The sequence below is a fragment of the Ipomoea triloba genome, chromosome 9 (genome assembly GCF_003576645.1).
Source record: "Ipomoea triloba cultivar NCNSP0323 chromosome 9, ASM357664v1".
NCBI classification, from domain to species: domain Eukaryota; kingdom Viridiplantae; phylum Streptophyta; class Magnoliopsida; order Solanales; family Convolvulaceae; genus Ipomoea; species Ipomoea triloba.
The window spans coordinates 21,877,412-21,893,561 of record NC_044924.1 but is presented as its reverse complement, the minus strand read 5'-3'; the positions used below and the strand labels follow the sequence as shown (position 1 = coordinate 21,893,561).

Sequence of the window (16,150 nt, the reverse complement as noted above, 5' to 3'; positions counted from 1 at the left end):
ATTTACAGATCAATAAGACGAGAGAAATACATATCTACCGTTTCTGTAGAGTCATCTCACAACGATCATAAACCTTCTCAACGACTGCAACTTAGACTTCTGCCCCGATCAACTCCTTTGTGTGACACCTCTAAGATGTCCCAAGCTTGTTTTGCCGTTTGAGCACTAGCTAGCTGCCCAAAAATAGAGTAATGGACGCCTTGATGAATTTGTCCCAACGCCAATTGATCTCGCCGTGTCGCAGCTGCATCAGCTCCATCTGGTAGACCGGGATCAACATAGCTCCAAAGATTTTGAGCTTTCAAATGTGTGGTCATCATAATTTTCCAATAATTGTAATCGAGTTTTCCATCTAATTTAGGACCCGACCATACAATATTGAAATTATTGGCCATATTTCACTAGAAAAAAATATCTCAGGGTTGGAAGGTTGATAGGCTCTGATACCAAATGTTAGATATATTTAATCAAATATATCTATGTATTTAATTGAGAGAAAGAGGGGAAAGGACGAAGGAATATAGCTAGGAAACTTTTCTGAATTTTGCTTTGCTTTTTATTTCTTCACACCATTTCCGTAATACAACACACATATATATATAGCAAATGAAGATCAGACATTGCTCACTAATTATACATTATTTTATGCTATATCTATTCCACTCACCTAAATCACTCCACTACACAACATATAATAATTCATTCACCTAATCCACCTAACCCACTAATATTATTCTTATACTAATTATGTGCACTAATGTCATTAGTGCTTGAATCACTGTCGAAAGTGACTCCATAATGCTGCACTTCTTCTTTCTTTTGGTTTAATTAATAACAATATTCTTATTAACACTCTAGGTTAAACACAAAGGTATCCAAGCAATTAACCATCAACTAAGTTACCCTTGAGAGATACAAATCACAGAATACATAATATTAGCAAACACCAAAAGATCCTATTTAACAAGAAATCTAAAACGCCACATCTTTCTACAAGCAAATGATCAATATCCAATTCAGAGAATCAGAGTCCCATTTGAAACTTTTTAAAACATCATCTTTCATTGGCATAGGCTAAGACTTCATCAATGTTCAGTATCATATCGTGTGTATTAATTTCTGATTTTGAAGTTTATCTGTTTTTATTAGTAACAGTTGCAATCAGGTAGTTCTTCCAATGCTAGTTAAGGAAAATAGAAAGCAAGTTCAGTACCTTAATTTGTTTATCCAGACAACTGGATCACATGGTTCAGATATTTGTCTCCATTTAACAGCTAAAGATTACAAATCTTGCCATGACATTGTAGGGCGTCCAGCTGGTCTGTCATCTGATTGAAAATGGGATGCTGTAAGAAAAATCAATTTTGTTTTTTAAGTGTGTAACATCAAATTATAGGTTCTGGAATGAATCTAGTGCATACAAATGTAGAAAAAAATACTGTAGATCTTTTATAAAATGCACAAGAAAGAATATTTATGCACTCAAAACAAGACAGGACATTGAAGCTAAGCTTGAGAATAAATCTTTAAATCAATCACCTGACGTTTATTGGGCAAGAAGCCAGGACAATTATATATTTTGAATGATAGATTGGAATTAAATTGGTAAAGTGGTTGAGTGCAAGATTTGGGCAAGGATGGTGCACTGTGTCAAATGAAAGGGTTACACTAGCTACGTGTCCTCCAATTGGGTTTGGACTTTGGAGCTTCAAATCCTTTGTAAAATGCAGAGATAACACCTATAGAATCCGATACTAAAGATAGAGCATTCAAACTCATGAAGACATGGGACGCATGGCCTAAGTGCGTATCATGCAATTACTAACTGGAATGTTATTTAATGACATGTTGAACAATGCAGCATGTTGGGACTATGTTTCTTAGACCACATAAGGAATTTGCAGAGTGCCAACGACTACATGGGTAATCCTCGTGTTGGGGCAGTATTGTTCTTGAATTGCCTTCTTGTATCGAAGCATGTGCAAGGCAACCATGCATGGGTAACGCTCATCAAATTGGTGGTGCCCTCATTCTACTTAAATTGTGAGTTTGGGAACGTATCGTGTTATCCACTCCGAACATACTCTCTCTCCCTCATGACCTAATAGATTGACATAGAGTTGCATGCCTGCATATATGAAATTGTACTAATCCAAGACGTTGTGTTAAAAATTAAATATGGCTGAATAAGCACCACTACTCTTAGAAGAAACAAGAACATAAAATTAAAAACCAATACAATAAAGAAGTAAATAATATTAAAATAGAAAAAAGTATTTTGTTTTTGTATTACCTGGTCCACCTTTGTAATGATAATGACCAAAAGAGGATTCATGCCTTTAGCATGAAAACTAGAACACTTGGTAAGTTAAAACATAATAAATTTGGCATACTCATTGATTATGGAAGCATTATTATGATTCTGAACATTATTAATTAATTCAATTCAAGAAATTGTCGTTTCATTAATGCAGGTGAGGGTTATGCATAGCACAATTAAGTAGGATGGCTAGAGACGGTTTGGAGAAAGTTGGAAATGCAGGTGAAGGCTATGCTGCCATTCAGGAAGCGTCTGTTAAAGCTTTGAGAAGCAATAATTGTACGTGGTGAACCGCGACCAGATCTAGTTGAGCTCTCAGCAAACATAGCAAAGGGTTAGTGAGAAGTGATGAAATAACACGATGTGGATATTAAAATTTTGAAGCCCATTGGATTGACTGGGGTCGTGTATAATTCAGCCAAATAATGTGTTAGAAATTGATGAACTTGTTAATTGTATAATTTAAATGGTCCAAATATTATATATTTGGCCTCTGACTATAAGTATTTATAATATATAAGTGTTAAAGCTTTGACCCTCAAAGCCAGTGGAAGAAAGGAGACTTGAAACTCAACGCAATGGCATCCTGCCACATGGTGATGGTGGCAATGATGAAGAAAGGAGACTTGAGTGGATGGTTTATTTAGCTGTGATTAATTTATGTGTCTCAAATGTTGGTGAAGTGGTTGAATGCAAGGATGGTGCAGTGTGTGTTCATCGATGGAAGACTCAATTCCTAAAAGGATTTGAAGATTTTTTTTTGAGAGGAGGATTTGAGGATTTAGGTGCAAGAATTTGACGATAGTCGGGTATGTTGTGGCTTATATTCAATTAACGAGCAGACTTTAATGGGTTGTCTAGATGGGAAATGATACGGGCCTTTGATCACTGCATGGTGGAGAGATGGTGCCTAGAGGCCCATTGTTTCCAACTTCCATTTGGGGAAGTCGCCATTCCATTGGGAGAGTCTCGATCTTATTAATTAGGACTGCCTACCTTGAAGGCATGAGTGACGAGGTTTCCAAATGCGGACAAATGATGAGTGATGTGACATATGTCATCACCTCGTTGACATTAGGCTCAACACTAATTCAATTTCCGACATCTCTCATTTGATCTTGACATGTCTACAAAACTAACAGAGCATTCGACTAATGAAGCCGTGCAACGCATGGTCCAACTGTATATCATGCAATTACTAGGTGGAGTGTTATTCCCCGACACTTCGAACAACAAGATAAGACTATGTTTCTTAGCCAAATTAAGGCTAGGATTTGAAAGTGTCAATGTTAATTGAACTAGACAAATAAAAACAAAGAGAGTACTAAATAATAGGAGAAATCACATTTTTGGTCTCTCAATTAGAAGCGGATATGTAACGTAGTCCTTGGTTTTCAATTTGAACAAAACTGATCCTTCAATCTTTCTAACATTAGCCAATTTAGTCCTTTTGTGATATAATAATGTTAACAACTGTTTAAACCATGAATATTTTGAAAACTTCTCACCCCACTAAAAACTTCCCCCAATTTCTTCCCTCCTCTGCCATTGCTCAATCTTGTCTCCATCTATTTATAAAGATTCAAGACTCTCTAATCTTGGAAGCTCAACCAAACTATTGCAATTAGGTATATATACAACTCTTTCAGTGTTTTCAAAACAAAAGTATAGTAGTCCTATCTACTCTAACAGGCGTAATTGAAGATGGTGAGTGGGTAAAGATGCAGCAGCAATCCATCCCCTGTTGGATGGGAAGAACCTCACTTCTCCATCTCTGTTTCTATGTATTTCAACTACACAAAGTATCTTCTGCACACCATGAAAATGTGCATACACCTCCATTACTTGTTCAATCCTTGTTGGGATCTCAAATTCAATTTCCTCATATTCTTTGATCCCAATATATTGAGTTTGAGGAGGTTCCTTTACAATCCAAGCCCCACTGCTTTTGCTTCTCACACTAACACCAACTCCATTAATGTGATCATCGTTCAAGAGTGGGAACAACATTTCAAACCCATACTGCCTCAAATCTGTTGGAATTCTGCAACTTACAGAACTTACCTACAATATAATCAAATATACAATATGGCTTATGCTAGAAAATGTAATACATAATACTTCTGAGGAAAAATTTGATAGTTTTCAAATCAAAATGTAATACTTAGAGCGTTAGATGTTGATTAGTTACTCATGAAAAGAAATGTAATTCTCATCATGGATAAATTTATTGATTGTTACTCATAAACAAAATGAAACGACATTCTTGATGATGAAAAATGTAATACTTTTAAATCAAAATATAATGTTAGAATTGAAAAGTTAGAGCTAATACATATAATCTGGGATCCTCAGAGTATAGTATTTTCGCCAATTTTAGTCCTAAACTTTCAAATTGATCACTCATGATTCTTCGACTTTTAAATTGTTACCATCTATGGTCCAAGTTAACCACTCATGGTCCTTCAACTACCAAATTTTAACCTGTCATAGTCCTTCCAGGAGATCCACAACTGTTTAAATTTTAAAACTTGAAGGACCATGGGTGGTTAACTTGTACCGTGGATGGTAACAATTTGAAAGTCGAAAAACTAAGCGTAGTCAATTTGAAAGTTTAGGATTAAACGTGACAAAATCACTATACACGGAGAACCCCATATGACATTAACTCTTAAAAGTACGTTACTTATCAAACAATTGTAATACTTATGAGGAAATTAAAATGTAATGCATATGAAAAACTTGACCCGTATCTGTGAGAGATTTTAGAATAAAAGAGATATGCTAACACTATCAAGGAGTTCATGATCATGCCTCAAAAGTGTTGGAATACTGAAACTTACATATCTGATGACTTGAACCCAAATCTTGAGATTATCACCTTCACAACGTGCCTACATTATGGATTACAATATACCAATTAATACCAATTAAAGTGAGAGATGGATCAGGGGAGAGAACATAACATATATATAACTAACCTTGTACCAATTTTCAATCAAAGGAATACTCAAAGCACTGCAGTTTGCTATTGCAAGACATTGTAGGAATTCAAGATTCCCTACCCCTGGAAGCTCAACCAAACTTTTGCAATTCTCAAAGTTCAACTCTCTAAGTTGTTTCAAGTTTGATATATCTGCTATTTTTTCCAATGAAACACAATTTTCTGTGGACAGTAGATTCAAATTAGGAGGAAGGTCTTGAAGTGCTTTAAGATTTCGCCAATTGTTCAAATAGAGCCTTGTCAAATTGGAAAGATGAGAAAGGCCGAAAGGTAAGCTTTGAAGATAACATCTTCCTGATAAATCTAAATTTTCCAATGAGCTTAGACTCCCAAGAGAGGTCCCAAGATCTACCTCACCCAGATAGTTGTAAGACACAATTAGATGTTTCAAGGAGCATAAATTCACAAATGAAGGTGGAACAAAACCACCTGGATCACTAGGATTTCTTCTTGAGAAAAGTTGAAGAAGTTGAGGTTTTGATTTTGATTGTACTAACCCCTTGTTGTGTGACCACATGTACAATATCTGTAGATTTCTCAAACATCCCAAAGAAAAGGGTATATGTGAGACTGCAGTTCCATAAGCATCTAATTCTATTAGTTGCTCTAATTTTCCCAACTCAATTGGAAGCTCCTTCAGCTTTTCACAACCACGCAAACTTAAAATCTCGAGTGATTTTAAATTGCAAATGTTATTTGGAAGCTCCTTCACTTTCATACATTCCATGAGATCTAGCTTAACAAGTTTTTCCAAAACTCCAATTGATGGGTGCACCTTTACCAAATTTGAACAAAATTTGAATGATAATGTCTTGAGATTCTCTGCCCCGGTGAAGTCCGGCATTTTCTTAAGTTGTTTACACCTATCAAACTTTAAGATCTTCAAGCACCTAAAATGCTGGTGAAATACAGTAGTAGAAGATTTAATTAGTTTTTCTATTTTTCTAGTCAAAGTTCTTAGGAAATATGTAAAGTTAAAAGAAACATTAGGCATACTAACCTGCATGTTGGGTTGAAATTCTTCGATATTGCTACCTTCCAAATCTAACTCAGCAAGTTTCTCAAAGCGAAAATCAGATGATATGCGGCTCAATTGACAGTTATGCAATCTAAATAGCCTAAGCGTATTGGGCAAATATTTAAAAGATCCTTTAAGAAGCACACCATCCATTATAAGTATTCTTACATTTACCATCCTTGTGAATATTTTGGTATTCAAAACCACATTCTTTAGGACGTCTGAATTTACAAGCACCCCTTCAATTGCTTCCGTGCCCTAAAAATAAAGAATTTTATATTGCAATATTTTAGATCTTTTAAAATCTTTAATACTTTAATAAAACTAAATATTACTAGCAAATGAATTAGCTAGATTAATGACTCAAATAGAAAAGAAATGGTTTACCTTGTTGCCTTCAAGAAAATCAAAGACATCATTTGGCTCGATCAATCTACTTCGTTGGCCAGGATGTTTTGGAGATTCCTTTCGAACAATTTCTCTTCCCATATCCCGTACTAAATCATGCATCTCAAGCCTGTCAGATTCTCCACCACTATGTATTGCTAACAAACATCTTTCTATCAAACTTCTTATTCCACTTTCAGCATGAAAACCACAAGCTTTCAATATCATAGCAGTGTCCTTTTTGTCATGCCCAACAAAAAAACAAGCAATATCAAGAAAGATGTTCTTAGTATCATCATCAAGTGCATCATAACTTATTTTAAGCATTTTTTGAACATCTTCATGAGGATTACTTGCTAACTTCTCAGCATCTTCGAACCACTCTTGCACAGATCTTCCACGCAAATGAGAACCTATAATTGTAAGTGCTAATGGAAGTCCGCCACTATAACTTGCTATCCTTTTGGATAATTCATTATACTCCTCTAATGGTACAGGAACTCCAAAAGCATGCCAACATAAGAGTTGCAACGAATCATCAATGCTTAATGTTTTAACCATGTACTTCTCTTGTGTTCCAAGGTCATTCAACAGGTGAACATCTCTAGTTGTTAGTATAATTGTACTACCTGAACCAAACCAATTCCGTTGTCCTGCTAATGATTCTAGTTGAGTTATGTGGTCTATGTCATCAAGAACAATAAGAACCTTTTTTGATTGCAATGTTCTTTTGATTAAACTTATTCCTTCATCAACGTTATCAATTTCAAACATCTTTCTCTTGAGTGTTTTCCGAAGAAGCATTTCTTGTAAACCAACTAGGCCTTCGTGCCCCTTATTAGAAACTTCTTGTCTAATATTTGCAACAAAGCAACTACCTTCAAACTCGTGACAACTCATGATCAAATGATTGTATATGGCCTTAGCAAGGGTTGATTTTCCCACACCACCCATGCCAAAAATTCCAAGCATTCGAACACTATCATTTGTTTGAGTTTGCAATAAATCAAGTATATCTTGAACACGAGAATTAATTCCAACAGGATGCTTTGCAACATTCATAGGCACAAAATTCAGCACCCCTAGCACATCTTTAGTAATTGCCTCAATGAACTTTGACTCATACCTGGTCACATTTTAAATTTATGGCACATATTAAAAAAAAAAAAAAACAAAGGAAAAAACACAAAATTAAGATGTGAGTATAATTCATGCATACTTATAGGCTAAAAGTATGAAAGAAATTTCCATCTTTAAAATATAGAACACTATCAATACAAGAAAACAGCTCATTACTGATGCATGGATACAAATTAAAACTCTACAGAAAATTCGATTTTCAAATACAGATTTATGTTCAGAACCTACAAGCAAAAATTAATTAAAAGCAGATGCAGATTCTTCTCCAATTATTTTTAAATTTTTTATTTAAAAAATTACCATAAATATGAATTTACTTTATGAGTAAGTGTGTTAGATTGTGACAAATATCCAATAATAGAAGAAAATTTAAGAGAGTTAGGATTACCGATTTTTCACGGTTTGTAAATCCCATCCAGACAAATTAGCAGCTGCAGTGAGTGCAACTTTCCACTCATTAACTTTTTGATCCCCAAATCGTTCTTTATGTAGGGTCAATGCATCACCAAACATGCCAGTCTATTTTCGAACCTCCGAAGGATCAACATCGTAAAATATAGGATAAACAATTTGGTTCAACTTCTGTTTACATTCCATGATCTTCATAAGCTCATTTAGACACCATCTAGATCCGGCATAGTCCTTGGAAAATACGATGATAGATATCCTTGACTCCTCTATGGCCTTAGATAGCTCAACGGAAATATCCTCGCCTCTCCGAATCGATTCATCATCTCGAAAAGTGTTAATCCCAACCCGCCTCAAATCTGCATAGAGATGATCAGAAAAGGATCCTCGTGTCTCACCTCTAAAACTCAAGAAAACATCATATTTGCGAGCATATGATGAAGAAGAAGATGATGATGATGCCATAATAATTGAAATTAAGTATACTATCTATCTAAATTTTATTGCAGAATGCCTTACAAGCTATTAACTAAAGATTTAAAGAGCTACAAAAGCCCGTGTAGCAGACTAGCAAAGGATGAGGAAGAAGGCAGCTTGCCTACAGCTTAGAAAATGCAATAATCAAATACATGTTGTCCCATGGAGCCATTGACTTCAATTTCATTTCTTTTTTTGTTTTCAGAAACTAAATATTTGGTCCTTTAATGAGCATTGATGAGTATTGAAATGGTCTTTTTCCCACTACACCTTTTTCAATTTTGGTACATTGACTTGATCTATCTTAATTCATCATCTTCCCAATTATTCCAAGATCCACGTAAGATTGCTAAGCACGCAGAATATTTTTTTTTTTCATTTCTTTTTAATTTCCAACTATACCTTTTTTATTCTCTCTATTTAGGTTTCGAATCTTACAATATCTTGTGCAATCTTACAAAGGACGGGTGGTGGGAATTTTCTTTTTCAAAGTAGCATTTTATAACAAAAACAACAACAATAATAATAATAAGGGAAAATTACACTTTTCATCCCTAAATTATAGGGTAATTGTAGAATTCGTATGTGAGTGTTGATCATGCTCACTTTTCGTCTCTAAGTTATCATTAGCGTTGCACTTTCCATCATTTTCGTATTTACTTTTTGTCCCTGAGTTATACTAAAATTGCAAATTTCATCCATAATGTTTTATTAGTAAATGGACAAAAATTGCAACGTCAATAATAACTTAGGGACGAAAAGTGAGTATGACTAACACTTAGGTACAAATTCTACAATTATCTTATAACTTAGGACGAAAAATATAATTTTTCCTAATAATAATAATAATAGGCTCAACCAAACTTATGCAATTGGGAATATACAACTTTTAAAGTCTTTTGAAGCTTAGTATATCTACTATTTTTTTTAATGACAGTTTTTACTATGAGGAAGTTGTGGTAGTGATTTTGCCAATCATCCAATTTGATAATTTTCGAATTAGAAAGATGAGAAAGGTTGAAGGGTAAACCTTTGAAGATAGCAACATCCTCATAAATCTAAAGATTTCAAAGAGGTCAAACTTTCAAGAGCGATTGGATGATCTACTTCATGCAAATACTTATAAGGAACCATCAATTGGAAGCTCTTTAAGATCCTGACAATTATATCAAATTGAGCACTCAATTAATTTTAACTTGCAAATGCTAAATTAAAGTTTCATATTGAATACATGTACAATGGCCTTCAATTCACTTTTGATTCGTCTATTTAGGTTGCGAATCTTACCATATCTTCTACAATCCTTCAAAGTAGCATATTATAACAACAACAATAATAAGGGAAAAATTATACTTTTCATAGGGTAATTGTGTTACAAGCTTGATCTCGAAAATACAAGGAAAAAATGGAAATTACAACAAAATAATTATCCACGAAGGATAAAAAGTACAGGAAATAAAACCTACGTAAGGTTACACAATCCTGAACTACAACTGAGGATGAAACCTGGACGAACTCGGGTGGTTGGAAGCACGGGTCGTGTTACCACTTTCCTTAAAACCTTATTTACCGCCTCCCAGGGTGCTGGAGCGTTGTGGTCTAGGTTTCCCAGGATAAAACGTACTACGATCCAATCGTTCGAGCACACGAACTTGGATCCGGCGAACTAGGAACGTGGGTTCAACGCAGGTGGCTAGAAGGAAATGTGAGCAGAGTTTTGAGGAGAAAACAGTGTATTGTTGTGTGTTCTTGGTGTGTTCTAAACCTGCTGCTCACAACGAATATATAGTGGAGGAGAATGGATCATAGCATTAATCATGGCATTGATAATCCATATTGTAACCTCCTCCCACTAGCAGAAATTTAATTCTGCCATTAACCAACACTTACACCCACTACCAAGTCCTATTATTCACAAAAACCAAGTCCTATTATTCACAAAATAACTCTGAACGGACACAGTAGGTGAAACGTCGCGTTCGAGAGGTTACTGGAGTCGCAGTGCGGGACGGGATATGGTCCAATCTGTGACGCGAACGACCTTTGAGAGGTCGACTCCACTGAGCTTCGAGACATCGAACTACCTCTCGCGAGAGGTCAGTTCGTCTACTTACGCTTAGCTTATGCCCGCAAGGCGGGCCACTTTTCCGAACGAGCCGGCGCACACGAGTTCAAGCCTTTTCGAACTCATTTTGGGATTTGATTTGCACCCCCCTACGCGCGAGAGAGAGCCTCTATGCCATACAAGTCAATTAGCCTTAAAAGGGCTCTTGTATTTATAGTGGGGCAAATCTTCCTTCCCAACCAATGTGGGACAAAGCTACATAAGCTTTTCCTCACTTAAAATTCCATCTCCAATAGGTCTACTTTGAGAACCAATTTCTCATTCACCCATTATCCATTTTGAGCGTACAATATATGGATCTCTTCGTCTCACTACGAAGAACCCGAATCCACTTTAACCCGACCCAAATCGGTAGTGGACCCCACTCTAAATTGTACCACAAAATGGCCACTTAAATGCCATTTTATTGCTAATTTTCCAACAAATTGTAGAATTCGTACCTGAGTGTTGATCATGCTCACTTTTCGTCCCTAAATTATCATTAGCGTTGCACTTTTCGTCATTTTTGTACTTACTTTTCATCTCTGAGTTATACTAAAATTGCAAATTTCATCCATAATGATTTATTAGTAAATGGACGAAAATTACAACGTCAATGATAACTTAGGGACGAAAAGTGACTATGACCAATACTTAGGTACAAATTCTACAATTACCTTATAACTTAGGAACAAAAAATACAATTTTTCCTAATAGTTGTAATAGTAGTAGTAGTAATAGTAGTAATAATAGTAGTAGTAATAGTAGTAGTAGTAATAATAACAATAACAATAATATATAATAACGATAATAATAACAACAGCAACAACAACAACAACAACAACAACAACAACAACAACAACAACAATAATAATAATAATAATAGGTCATTGTTAAATTGATGCATTTAGGTCAATTGGTTGGTAAAATTGAAAGTAGTAACTGGAAATGTTTTTTTTAATGGAAATTAAAATAATTTTTTAAAAATAGAATAGAATTGTTCGCTTCTCTTTTTTTCTACATTAGGCTTGTTCGGTGGGCAAATTATTGCATGGACCATGGTCCACACAGCTGTGTGGACCATGGCCCAAAACTACGTCGTTCAATCTAAATAAATAAAAAAAAATTCGCAGGTTAAGTAGTAACGCCGTCAGACGCCGTTAGGCTGTTATGCGTGATTTTTTTCTGTGATTGTTCCCGTCTGCAATTCGGCCATTGTTCTCTTCTTTGCGATTTCATTCGATCATCGCAACCTCCTTTACGAATCTCCTTTACGATTTCAGTCATCGCCATCTCGCCTCTGCGACTGCCATCTCAACAATTTCGCATTGAATACACATTTTGCATCATGGATAACATCAGTGATACGAACAACAGAATTGATGCCATCAAATTAAATGATGATATTACAGGTTTTTATATTGTTTATATGTGATTTAGGTTTGCTTTTTAATTTGTATTTTGATTTATATCGTGCTTTTTTTATTATATTGTAGGAGATGTGAATGCCTTGATTGATGTTGAATTGAGTTCTTCCATTGATGTTGAATCAATTCCAGGTTTGTATTTGATTGCATGCTACATTGTTGAACATGCTTAATGTAATTATTAGATACATTATTTGCAGTTGGCACTATTCGGGGTGCAACTGAAGAGAATTCACCGATTGGAGTTCATGCTAGTTCTTGTAATGCTATGGATGCTAGTTCTTCTATTCCAGGTTTTTTTTTTTTTAAAGTTGTTTATTATCATTTAATTATTATTAGTTGTGTTTCAGATTGAGGTACATTATGTTTGTGCGTTAGGTATATTATTTTAATACATAGGGTACATTATTTTTATGTACCATTTCTGTGTGCATTCTGATTCTGACTAAGGTACATAGGGTACATTATGTTTGTGCGTTAGGTACATTATTTTAATACATAGGGTACATTATTTTTATGTATCATTACTGTGTGGATTCTGATTCTGACTAAGGTACATAGGGTACATTATGTTTGTGCGTTAGGTACATTATTTTAATACATAGGGTACATTATTTTTATGTATCATTTCTGTGTGCATTCTGATTCTGACTAAGGTACATTATTTTTGGTCATTAGGTACATTATTTTAATGGTTAGGGTACATTATTTTTATGCATGATTTATTTGTACTGTCTGTTGTTCATTCAGTTTATTCTTTTAGTAATATCTTTTTTCTTTGTAGAGCATTGTTGGATTTATTCGGCACACTACCCTACCCCCCTCTACTTAGAAATTTGATTTTTTAAATTTGTTAGTTGTATTGTTTTTTAAAATTTACAGTTAATCAGGACTTGTTGGGGATTACAGTTGCTTCAATTGAAGAAGCATATAATTTATATAATGATTATGCTTCAAGATTGGGATTTAGTGTTAGAAAGGGCAAGCAGTATTACGTTCCCGGTACTCACATTATTAAAACAAAAAAATTCCACTGTGCAAAGGCTGGTTTCAAGTCTAATACAAATAAGTCTTCAAGGTCATATTCAAGGGTAGACACACGAACAGGGTGTACTGCAGGTTGTCAGTTTGATATGGCATCTAATGGGCAGTTGATTGTGACAAAACATGTAAAGGATCATAACCATGAGTTTTGCCCACCTTCGAAAAGTTATCTTCTTCGGTCACACCGAAGTGTTGGTGCTAATCAATTGTCTTATTTAAAAGACTTGAAAAGGAGTGGGGTTGCACTGTCGGATGGCATCCTTTTTTTGAAGCATCAGTCTGGAGGTTCACCTTTCGTTGGATTTACACCAAGGGATGCATATAATAGCCTACTTATAGATTCGATAAAGAGCCTAGATGGCACCGATTCGAATTCATTAATTGAGATCTTTAGGCAGAGGCAATTAAATGAACCTAACTTTTTCTTTGATTTTGAAGTGGATGGCAATGCAAGATTGTGTAGTTTTTTTTGGAGGGATGCAAGAATGAAGGAGGATTTTGTGTTGTTTGGTGATTTAGTAGTACATGACACAACGTATCGTACTAATAAGTACGATATGATTTGTGGTCCCTTTGTTGGCATGAATCACCATTGTATGAACATAATGTTTGGTTGTGGGTTTTTATTGAATGAAAGGATTGAATCATTTGTTTGGTTGTTTAAGACATTCTTGCGAGCTATGGATGGTAAGTGTCCACAAACAATCATGACCGATCAGTGTTCTGCTATGTCTGCTGCAATTTCACAAGTTTTCCCAAGTGCAAGACACAGACTTTGTATTTGGCATATTCGAGAGAATTCAAAAAAGCATATCAAAGGTTTAAGGAGTCAAAAAGGCTTTATGGAGTTATTTAATCTTCTATTAAAGTACACGGACACTGAAGCTGAGTTTGAATTTTATTGGAATAGGTACGTATACTATTAAATTTATCATTTTCTATATATGTTTTGTCATTCTTGCATTGTGAGTTGTATTAGTTTGCACTTATAAAATCAACCACGTAATGTTTTACTTTTGAAGTTAAGTTGGAAAGTATATTGTTTAGAAAATGTACTTTATGTGTTTTAATAATGTACCTTATGTATACTGAAAATGTATTTTTTGTAGTAACATTTTGATAATGTTTTTTCCCTTCTTTTCCAGTTGCATTTAGAACTTAGATCTTTTCATTGTACTTTATGTGTGTTTCCTTTGTGGCATTTGTGCTTATAAAATCAACTGACATATACTTTATTTGATGTTAAGTTGGAAATTGTAGTGTTCAGAAAATGTACCCTATGTGTTTTAATAATGTACCTTATGTATGTTGAAAATGTACCTTTGCAGTCACACTTAGGTTTGTTGTTTTCAGGATGGTGACAGAGTATAAGTGCCATACAAATGCTTGGTTAGACAAATTGTATGTTATTAGGGAGAAGTGGTGTCCTGCTTTTAGTAAAGATTACTTTTCTGGAGGTATTTTATCGTCCCAACGAAGTGAGACTACAAATCATTCAGTTTCAAGAAGGTTATCTAAAACATCTGGGTTGTGTGATTTTTATAACTCTTTTGTCAATGTGGTTTCTGAGTGGAGAAGTAAAGAGAATGGAGAAGATGTCCGGTGTTCTCAAGGGTTGCCTACAATGGCATTGGATCATGTGAAGCTTCTTTTACATGCTAGGAATGTATACACCATAGAGGTATATTACTTGTTTGAACAACAATATTTGAAAGGTGCTGCATGTCATCAAGAGATTGTGGCAAGCAATGCTAATGAGTTTAAATATCACATTTGGCGCCCAGATATTGACATTATTCGACATGAAGTTTGTTTCAATATGAAGGATATGACAATATGTTGTACTTGCAAGTTTTTCTCAGAGATGGGCATCCTTTGTTCACATTGCTTGCGTATTTTTAACATTCATTGTATTGAAAAAATTCCCGAGAAATATATTTGTAATAGGTGGACAAAAAAGGTGGCTGAAGACAGGATAATGGATATTGCATCATCTTCTAGTACTTTTACCGTTGCTTCTCCAATTTGGGTTATAGAAATGGGTAGAAAATTGCAAAGGTTGGTTCTATCAAGTCAAGACAATTGCAAAGCTCGACAAGTCTGTGAAGAAATTTTTGAAGATGGTAGAAGAAGGATTGAAGGTGAGGTTGGTCCCATTTGCTTTGATGATTTGGAAAGACCCATGCCAAGTGGTGGTATACAAAATCCAGAACGAAGTGGTGTAAAAGGTGTTCGTAATCGAAGGCCAATTAGTACACTACAAAAAAAGTATAACCAAGCCAGAAGTCGAAAGAATTATGCAAAGACGGTTGAAAAAAACACAAAGGCTGTAGTCCAATCTTCTGTGCAGCAAGTTGTTTCTGATATTGTTGGTAGTGGTTATCTTGTTCATCCTAGTGGCAATACTAGTTCAGAGTTGATTTGTGTTAGGTCTAAGTCTCAAAACAATTCAAATGATAATTAGAAGAAGTTGTAGTAAGATTTTGTTTACTTATATATGCACTTTGACAAATTGTGAACTGGTTTTATATTTTTTGACTTGAAAGTTGTGTTTCTGTTTATGGTACATTATTTCTGTGCATTAGGTACATTATTTTAATGGATAGGGTACATTATTTTTTAGCAATGAGCTAACGATGGTACATTGCTAAGGTCACATGTGGTTGTGAAATGTTACTGATTATGGTACATTATTTTTGTGCATTAGGTACATTATTTTTGAGCTATGAGCTAACGCTGGTACATTGCTAAGGTCACATGTGGTTGTGAATTGACCATCACTTGATTTTTGTGATGTACTCTGTGGGTTAAGAAAATGTAC

At 34.9% G+C, this 16,150-nt stretch overlaps 1 protein-coding gene and 1 pseudogene across 1 annotated transcript; one reads left to right on the top strand and one right to left on the bottom strand.

The window, feature by feature from the left end:
• Positions 1-6,925: 6,925 nt before the first annotated feature.
• LOC116029753 lies at positions 6,926-8,887 on the bottom strand (annotated as a pseudogene).
• A 3,319-nt stretch (positions 8,888-12,206) lies between these two features.
• On the top strand, positions 12,207-15,793 carry LOC116029752 (protein FAR1-RELATED SEQUENCE 5-like). Its single transcript, XM_031271792.1, has 5 exons — positions 12,207-12,270; positions 12,355-12,417; positions 12,486-12,578; positions 13,168-14,239; positions 14,683-15,793. The coding sequence occupies exons 1-5, from the start codon at positions 12,207-12,209 to the stop codon at positions 15,791-15,793; spliced, it is 2,403 nt and encodes an 800-aa protein (XP_031127652.1).
• The last annotated feature ends 357 nt before the right edge of the window (positions 15,794-16,150 follow it).

Excerpts from the sequence above, each read along its gene's own strand:
- LOC116029752 (XM_031271792.1), top strand. The coding sequence starts at position 12,207 with ATGGATAACATCAGTGATACGAACAACAGAATTGATGCCATCAAATTA. Across the intron at positions 12,271-12,354 it reads ATTAAATGATGATATTACAG|GAGATGTGAATGCCTTGATT; the intron begins GTTTTTATATTG and ends ATTATATTGTAG. Across the intron at positions 12,579-13,167 it reads TGCTAGTTCTTCTATTCCAG|TTAATCAGGACTTGTTGGGG; the intron begins GTTTTTTTTTTT and ends TAAAATTTACAG.